Raw genomic sequence first — 9,205 nt, 5'->3', positions numbered from 1 at the left:
AAATAAAATAAAATAAAATAAAATAAAATAAAATAAAATAAAATAAAATAAAATAAAATAAAATAAAATAAAATAAAATAAAATAAAATAAGGAAGGTGGGAATAGCAAATACATCAGAAGGTTGTGGTTTGAGAACTGGGATGGGACAGGCTCCTTTCAGCAGGAAATTTCAGCCTCTGTGGTCAGGAAATGTGGCTTTACTGAAGTTGTGGTGCTTCTAAAAACTGTCTCAGTATCCTGAAGCTCCTGGGCTCAAAGTTTCCTCAGGGAAGGTTCAAGGTGACCTCTCCTGGAAAAATCATACCCAGGACAGCTCATCCTGCCTAAATCCCTGCTCAGGCACAAAGGATCTCAGAATTAAAACCACTGAGTCATTTTATATCTAGAAAAATACATATTTACATATATATTAAAAAGAATTGCCAGATGTTTAAGGCCAGGTTAACCAGGCAGGAGATGCTGGACAGGACACAGAAAACCACGAGGTGAGGTTCAGAATGGGAGAACTTAACCTTGGGGTGAAAAATGTTACTGGCTTTTTGTCCACCCTATGAAATAAAGATTTTTACAAAAGGAGCTTCAGAGCCAAGCTGAGGCTGAAGGGAAATTCAAATGGATAAAATGGGAGGAGCACTTGGATATTGAGCACTCCTCAACCCTCCACAACATCTCCAGTCCCCGCTGACAAGCTGTGCTCCCAACCTCAGCTCCCCCCTGGACCAGTTTGGGGGGATTGATTCCATCTCAGCCTGTTTGCTGTAGTGCACCCAGTGGCAAAAAATAATAAATCACCAACTCCAAAGCAACAGGGGAAAAAAAAAAAACATTTACAGAACATCAGCTGCAAGCTCCCATCGATATCGATCCTCCCCTGGCTCCCCACACGGCACAAAGGACCTGGGATTTATTCTGTTTATTTTGATTTTATTATGGGAGGTGAGCAAGGAGCCCTGCCCAGGGCTGCTCAGATAATTGCTGCCATCTAGTGAAATCCTCCCCTCTCTCCACAGAATTTCAAGGTTGCTCTTTGCAGTTCACACCAAGAGCTGTCAGTTTTTGTAGGGTTTTTTAAGGGTTTTGAAGGGTTTTTGTGGGTTTTTGAAGGGTTTTTGAAGGGTTTTTGAAGGGTTTTTGTGGGGTTTCTGTGGGGTTTTTGTGGGGTTTTTGAAGGGTTTTTGAGGGATTTTTGTGGGGTTTTTGTAGGGTTTTTTGTGGGTTTTTTGTGGTGTTTTTGTGGGGTTTTGGGGGGTTTTTGTGGGTTTTTGTGGGGTTTTTGAAGGGTTTAGGACTTTCCTGCTTCCTGCTGGCGGCCAGCCCTGCTCTTTGGAATCCTCTGCAAGAGGATGGTGATTCTGCAGGACCAGGGGATGCTCAGGGTCTCCTCACCACAGAACCCTCACTGTTGGGTACCCAGAGCCCTCACACCTCACTGGAAGAGGTGACAAAATCCTCACTCACCTGAGAAAACCCTCCCTGAGTCCCCACCAGCCAAATAACAACAAATACAAAACCATAAAGGCACGATTGATGCTTTGACAATAACACCAGGCTAAATAAACATCCCCTGCTGCAATCACTGATCCCTGCAACACCAAACCCCACAGATACCTGCAAACTTGTCCATGTCCTTGAGAGGGAGGGTGTAGACGAGCTGCTCGTGGTTCTCCTGGATCAGGCTGGCTGCAGGGATGTGCTGCCTGATCAGAGAGGTGGTGGCCTCGGTGTTGCAGTAGGCATCGATGTGCATGCTGAGAAAACACAGCAGGGATCGGGGTCTGGAGCTGGGCTTGCTCCTGACACCGCACCAAACGTTCAGCTGCACCCTTGGAGGATAAAAGGATCCTTTTGAGGGGTGCTCTCTTAGAGATTCCAACAGGAAACAGTGAAAAAAAGAGAGGCATGATGGCACCCAAGAGATCCTGTGGTGGTTTTAAAGCACCAGAAAACTTACTCATCTTCTTGCTGGGAGATATGGATTAGGAGAAGGGCAAAACAAGCTTAAAACTTAAAAGGAATAAAGAAAGTTTATTAACAAAACCACAAGAATAAGAAACCAGAACAAAACCTCCTCCTTCCCCACCGCCCAACCATTGCCTTGTCCAGCTGAGCAGGGGTACAACGGTGGCCACTGAATTACCTCAGGCGGTAGCCAATGCCCCACTTGCTCTTGAGGAAGAGGGAAGAGCCGAGGCATTTCAGCATCCCTTGGGAGATCACAGCTTTCCGATCTGGAAAGGAAAGGCAGAGAGGCCCCTCTGGAGAAGAAAAGCCACGTTTTCCTCCCCAAGCCCACCCTGGATTGCACACAGGAGCCATCCCAGGGCTGGGGGGGAAGCTGGGCTGGAGCAGGACTCACCAGCCAGGATGTCAGCCTCGTCCATGAAGTGGGTGCTGAACACAGTCACCCTGTTGGCTTTCCTGTTCCTCAGCAGGTTCCAGACGATGTGACGGGAGCAGGGATCCATCCCTGCCGTGGGCTCGTCCAGCAGCAACACCTGGGGACAAAACTTCTCAAAGCCTGGCCTCAGCAATCCCTCCAGCACAGCCAGAGGGGCTGGTTTGAAACCTGCCAGTTAATTCCTCTAGAACAGAAAACATCCCAGACCAACAAGGCAGCTTTTGTCACTGTGCCTTGGATAAATCCATCTCCTGTCGTGACCAATGGAGAAATCCTGTAATAAATCCATGCCACGGCCTGTTTTATTCTGGTTCCAACAGAATTATGGAGTAGAATAATGCAGAACTGATTCTAAGTGTAACTCAGCCATGGGTTCACTCTGTCTGCTGAGGGGTGGTTAAATGCACACAGCTGCTTTTAAAAGCCCCAGGAACTGTCACACACATCATTTTTAACCACAGACCTCAAAGCATTCCCCGTCCTCACAGGCCAGAAATCACAGAGCTGTAACACAAAAGAGCTCTCTGCCTCTGTTCCTGCTGCCAGCTCCTGGATGGCTTTGGAAGGAAAGCATCCCAACAATTCCACTGCTGGGGGATAAATGCTACCTGCCAGAAATCACACACAAAACTTGCCACACTGTTTATGTGCCCAAGAGATCGAGTCCAAAGCTGCTGCCATCACCTGAGCCTCCAGCACAAAGGTTGAGAGATTGAAATTATTGTAATCAAACCACAAAAGGCACTCAAAGGAATAATTTCTGCATTTTGCACATTAGTTGGTTTTGACAAGAGAGACCAAGCCTTCCACGGATCAGCAACACCAAGCTGAGAATAATTCCATCCCTCTCACCTTGGGGTTCCCAAGAACAGCAACTCCCACTGACAGCCTCCTCTTCTGCCCCCCACTTAATTTTTTGGCTTGATTGTCCCTGATGGGCTGCATCTCCAAATCCAGCAACACCTTCTGCACCTTGAAAATGCAAGAAACACGTTTATTTTAAAAGAAACAAACAACAAACTATGAATTTTTTAAACCAGATTGTTAACAATTAACATTCAAATTAACTGCTGCTGGTTCCCAGTTCTGTGTCTGAACTGCACAACCTACACACAAAATTTAATGGTGCCTATAAGTGGACCCAAATGCCAGATTTAAAACACTTCATGGGCATTTTAATCTTAGGAAAAATTAAAAGTTTATCCTTGTCTAAATATCTGCCTGTACCTCTTTGTCCATTGTACCACAAAGTAACATTTCCCTGCAAAAGGGAAGGATAACAAATGAAATAAAGGAAAGGATAAAAGAAAGGCTAAAAAAAAAAAGCAAGGATATTTTGATTTACAGGTTAAAAATGCAGATGTAAGACAATCCCTGTGGCCAGGTGAGTTACCTCCTGTATCAGATCGTTCTGAGGGATGCCCTTGATGGCAGCAAAGATGGAGAGGTTCTCCTCCACGGTGAGAATGTCGAAGTGGATGTCGGCCTGGGGGCACACCCCCGCGATCTGCCGCACCTCCAGCATCTCCTCGATCTCAGACACCCTGTGCCCATAGACTGAGACAAACCCTGCAAGAAATCAACAGCAAATCATGGAATGGTTGGGGTTGGAGTGGGCCTTGAAGCTCATCTCACTCCCACCCCTGCCATGGGCTGGGAGCTCTGCACTGGAAGGGGCAGAGAGGGGTTTGCAGGACAGGGATTGCACCTGGGCTCTTTCAGACTTTATCCACAGGGATTTTGGTGCATCCTGGAATAGCCACCGAGGTTACCAGGCCTGCTTTGGAAGCTGGGCAGCCCCAGCCCTGCACTCACCGTCTGTAGGAGGGCACAGCCCGCAGAGGATGTTCATCAGCGTTGTCTTCCCGGTGCCGCTGTGGCCCAGCAGCGCCGTGATCTGCCCCTCGTAGATGTCAAAGGACAAATCTGCTCCCAGGGCACAGCAAGAGGAGAGTCAGGCTGGGATCCTGGCTCCCTGAGCCCAGCCCCAAGCCAAATGCTCACACGTGGGGCTGCATTCCCTCTCTGCCCCTGGGGACAGCCCACGGCCGGGCTGGGACGGTCCCACACCCACTGTGGGGTGGCCACGTCCCAAAGGCACCCAGGGAAAGGAGGTGCCAACACCAGGGAGGTGGGGCAGGGGGGATCACAGCACGGGATGGGCAGAGGAGGAGCTGGGGGTGATGCCCAGGCTTTCCCTAGGGATGAAGGGCTCATTTTTGGGGTGCTGGTTTAGACAGCGCCGTGTGAGAGGGGACAGTGCACATCTGGCACTGGTGCTCCAGAGCCCCACCCCTCCAAAAGAAACCAAAACCAGCCTGAAGTGAAACAGAAAAGATCACTCAGCAACTCAGGCACTGCTCCTCTGCACCCCAGGAGCAGCTGGAAAGCTGAAATGTTCTTACTTCTGAGAGCCTCCACCGTCTCCCCCTTTCTCCTGAATGTTTTCTGAACACAGCTGATCCTGAAAGAAGACACGCCATGGCATAAACGATTTCAGCACCTTTACGTGGCATTTTGAGCCATCAACACTCAGCAACAACCACAAGAAGCCAACCAGACCACAGTGGCACCAGATGGGTTAAAAAGCCATGGAGGCAAGTCAAGACACACAACAGGTTCTGCCAAAACTTTGCCCATCTCCACCCTGGCATCTGAAAGCTTTTCCTGGTCATCTCCTAAGGCATTTCCTGTGATGATAAACTGAATTATTTCAAATCTGAGTCTCTTTCTCATGGTGGAACAAGGCTCCAGAGGCTTCCCAAGCGAGGGAAGGGAGCAGCTACTCCCCAGCAGCTGCACAACACGACAGGAGACTCCACAGACACGACATGGAAAAGCAGAATGGACTCCAAAGATGTGATTCCTGACAGCTCTTGATCAAAAACAGGTGAAAGAAAGCAGGTATTTTTCTTTTCAGGAGAGGTAAAAACCTCCCTTGCAGCCCTGCTGTTTCTCCAAATGAAAAGAACAGCCAATCTGGAGGCACCAAACCAAGGATGGATTTTGGAAGCCTCATCACCCTGAAAATGAGGATGGTGAGAGGATGATGGAGGGTGAGAAATGGGGAAGAGAATGAGTATGAAAGCAAGTAAAACTTGAATGTGGAAAGATGACAAGCCTGTGTGAAAGCACTGGAGCTGGTGGAGGGATGATGGGGATGAATAATGCAGCAACAGCCACGAGGTTCTCATGGAACACCAGGATTAGAGCTGGACTCCTCAACCTGTGGCAGATGCCCAAAGAGTCCTGGGGGGTGTGGACAGCACAAAACACAAAACTGGGCACTGAACTCAAACATTTGAGACCAGAAGCACCACACAGTAGTGTGTGGTAAAAATTTTAAAACAAGCATGTTATCCACCTCTAACACAAAATTAACACAAAAACAGCCAAGAAATGCTCTCCCTAAGGCCAGTGGAGCCAGGGCCCCGAGGATGGGGATGCATGGAGGGCTCCATGAGCTGCCTGATCCCGAGCAGCAGAGAGCCAGGACAAGCTTCCCACTGCAATTCCAGGTGAGCTCTGTCCCCAGCTGGGCAGGGAGGGCTGTACCTGATGGCTTCCTTGCCCTGGAATTCCGAAGGCACGGGCTCCACGATCTCGCTGAAGCTCAGGCTGCCGTTGGCGCTGCTCTCGTACAGCTCCTTGTAGTTTTTCCTGTGCTTTGACCAAAACGAGGGCTTCATGAAGAAAAAGGGCGTGCGGCGCAGGCCAAACTCCCCTGGGGGACAGCACAAAAGGCAAATCCTCAGCAGCAGCAGCAGCAGCAGCCACACAAACATTCCTCAGCTTTGGGCTCCTGAGGCTCTGCTCCCGAGGGATTCCATCGGCCAAATTTCCACTCCAGCCACGATTCCCCTGGAACAGAGGCTGGGCAGAGCTCAGGATAAAGCAGGGATTTATTGAAAGGCCTCAAAGGACAAACCTTGGCCAGAACAAGAGCCTGGCCAGGGCTGCACCCAAGATGGACCCAAAATGGACCACTGGTCACGAGGTCTCACATTTTTATCAGTTTTGGTCCATCTGTGTATCAGGGTTAATTGTCCAATTACAGCTCCAGGTTCTGAAGTCCCATCCTGCTTGTTTTCTCTCTTCACTGTTGTTTCTGCTTTGGGGCCTGAAACTTTTAAGATTGTCCTTGGTATCAAGCTAGAAAAGGAATTGTTTTGGCTGCCTGCTCTGTGAAGAGAGCTCACTGACACTGAATATGAAGCTCAAAACTCCACATCTGGGCAGGGCAGAGTCTGAAAAATATGAAAGCTAAAACTCAAGGAATCGTTTCTCCCCTTCAGAGGCTTGACAAGGCCTTTATTCTAAATATCTAAATAATAATAAGTATTTAATAACAGATAAATATCTAACAATAGTAAGTAACTAACAATGATAAACATCTAACAACAGATAAATATCTAAATAGGCACCACCCCATCCCCACTGCTGGCAGGCTCCACTTTGCTGAGTATTTAAATAAATTTTTATTTAAATCTCCTCCTGTTCCAGAGAAATCCCCAGTGCTGAATGAGCAGTGACTTAAACGTGGCAGAGAGAAAAGAGAGGGATTGGAGCTGAGGGGCTTTACCAGGCTTTCATCTCAAAATTAACAACTTTATTCTGTGTTTCAGCTTCAACTGCTTCTGTCACAGAGAGAGGCAGAGCAGTCTTTGATTTCCAACCCTCTAAGAGGAAATTGTACAGGCTGAGGGTGTAGTTAACTCAGCAATGAAGTTTTTATTTAAAAACCTCCAAAGAAATTCAGCTTTTTAAGACCAGGCCTCACACCTCACTGCTTTAACAGAATATAAATTTATGTCAGCTCAGATTCTATGTGAAAACAGCATCAGCTCCTTTCTGCAGGGAATTCAGGGTAGAGATGTCGCTGGGCTGGGGGCTCAGGGTGACCCCCCAGAGCCCAGTTTTGGTCAGGAACATACCTGGGATCACCTGGTCAAGGTAGACAGCCACCAGCAGGTAGAAGATGCTGTCCAGCAGCAGCAGGATCAGGGAGATGCAGAGAGGGTAAGGACCAGCGTTGATGTTTGCAAACGTTGCCCCATCCTCGTAATCCTCCAGATGCATGACCTGCAGGGAGAGATGGCCTTTTGTTCCCACCAAAAAGGGGAAACAGCACAGGGAAAAACTGGGCAAAAAACCCCAAAATAATGAGAAGTGGCTGAGATCACACAAAGAGTAACAGCTCCTTTATGGTGCTGGGTGTTAAACTGCTATAAAAAATACCATTTCCTCACCAGCACCAGCTCCTTGAAAATAAAATATTGACTTCAAACCCCCATCAAGGGCTGTTTGTAAACTCCCCCTGGCTGCTGCTGCTGCAGGTGGGATTTACCTGGGCAACACCAATCAAGAAGCTGCACTGACACAAAGGGCTGAGGATCCACACGAAGGATTTGGGGAAATCCTCCAGCAGGACGATGTTGAGCCCCACAAAGCCAAAAACCAGAGTTGCCAGGAACTCCACTATCCCCACGTGCTTGGACTTCTTAAACAGAGGTGTCAGCATCAGGGCAAAGAAAACCTGAGGAAGAGGGAAAAACAGATAGGAAGGGACTGTTGAAGTAGTAATAATAAAAATAAAAATAGAAATTAAAATAAAAATAAAAATAAAAAATAAAAATAAAAATAAAAATAGAAATAAAAATAGAAATAAAAATAGAAATAAAAATAAAAATAGAAATTAAAATAAAAATAAAAATAGAAATAAAAATAGAAATAAAAATAAAAATAAAAATTAAAATAAAAATAAAAATAGAAATTAAAATAAAAATAAAAATAATAATAAAAATAAAAATAAAAATAAAAATAAAAACAATAACAACAACAATAATAATAACAATAATACAATACAATACAAAACAACAATAATAATAATAATTTTATAATTACAATAATGATAATAATGAAATAAATTATTATAATAATTTTAATAATATTAAATAGTGTAGAAGTATTAATATTAATAATATTAATAGTATAGAAATTGTGTAGAAAAACTAAGGGAAAATTCCATAGCTGCCTCTGACAATAAATAATACAGCAAACAAATAAACAAACAAATAAAAAAATAATTTAAAAGAATATAAAATATATATAATTACATTATATTATTTAGATATATTTTAATATCATATAATTTACATGTATTCTATATTTTGGATGTATATTTTATAGTATTAACTATAAATATATTTATATTATTTTAGAATACTTATATTATAAATATAGATTTAATAAAATATAAACAGTATCTATTTCTATATTTTATATAATATATTTTTATATATTATATTTAAATCTATTATATTATTTAAAGTGTAAAAATTAATTATAAATAAATAACAAAAAACAGTTTTCTTGTTATGGTCACTGCAGCATTCACCCACACAGAACCATGGAATCATTTTCAGCTGGAAAAGACTTTCCAGATCGAGTCCAACTGCTCCTCTTATGAACTCAGACAAGCAACTGGTACATAAATATATTTATAATGTGTTTTTTTATAGTTCTCTGACAGTTTATTAGGGTTTTAGCATTAAACTCTGTAGTAACAGGAAAAGTTTTGAAGAGGAGCTGGGCTGCAGAATGCTCCTGTGGAGAGTTTAGAACTGAAAAGCTGAAGATGAGTCTAAAGTCAGATATTTCAGGAGGGAAAAGCATTTTCCATGGTGATGGGTGAGAGCTGCACAACACCCCAAAAAGAGGAGAAAACCCCACAAGGGATGGGATCAATGGGATGGGATGGGATGGGATGGGATGGGATGGGATGGGATGGGATGGGATGGGATGGG

The 9,205-nt window shown here is 44.7% G+C and overlaps 1 protein-coding gene across 1 annotated transcript in view; it reads right to left on the bottom strand.

The window, feature by feature from the left end:
• Positions 1–9,205, bottom strand: part of ABCA5 (ATP binding cassette subfamily A member 5) — a 36,125-nt gene that overhangs the window by 16,777 nt on the left and 10,143 nt on the right. Inside the window, exons 10-19 of the mRNA XM_015645983.2 lie at positions 7,747–7,935; positions 7,334–7,481; positions 5,955–6,123; positions 4,805–4,863; positions 4,215–4,325; positions 3,793–3,968; positions 3,252–3,371; positions 2,358–2,496; positions 2,139–2,229; positions 1,610–1,749 (exon numbers count right to left, since the gene is read on the bottom strand). Coding sequence (XP_015501469.1) covers positions 1,610–1,749; positions 2,139–2,229; positions 2,358–2,496; positions 3,252–3,371; positions 3,793–3,968; positions 4,215–4,325; positions 4,805–4,863; positions 5,955–6,123; positions 7,334–7,481; positions 7,747–7,935 — 1,342 coding nt within the window. The remainder of the gene's footprint in view (positions 1–1,609; positions 1,750–2,138; positions 2,230–2,357; positions 2,497–3,251; positions 3,372–3,792; positions 3,969–4,214; positions 4,326–4,804; positions 4,864–5,954; positions 6,124–7,333; positions 7,482–7,746; positions 7,936–9,205) is intronic.

This window comes from Parus major, chromosome 18 (assembly GCF_001522545.3).
Source record: "Parus major isolate Abel chromosome 18, Parus_major1.1, whole genome shotgun sequence".
NCBI classification, from domain to species: domain Eukaryota; kingdom Metazoa; phylum Chordata; class Aves; order Passeriformes; family Paridae; genus Parus; species Parus major.
Note: the sequence above shows the minus strand (reverse complement) of the source record. Positions and strands in the feature narration are given on the sequence as shown.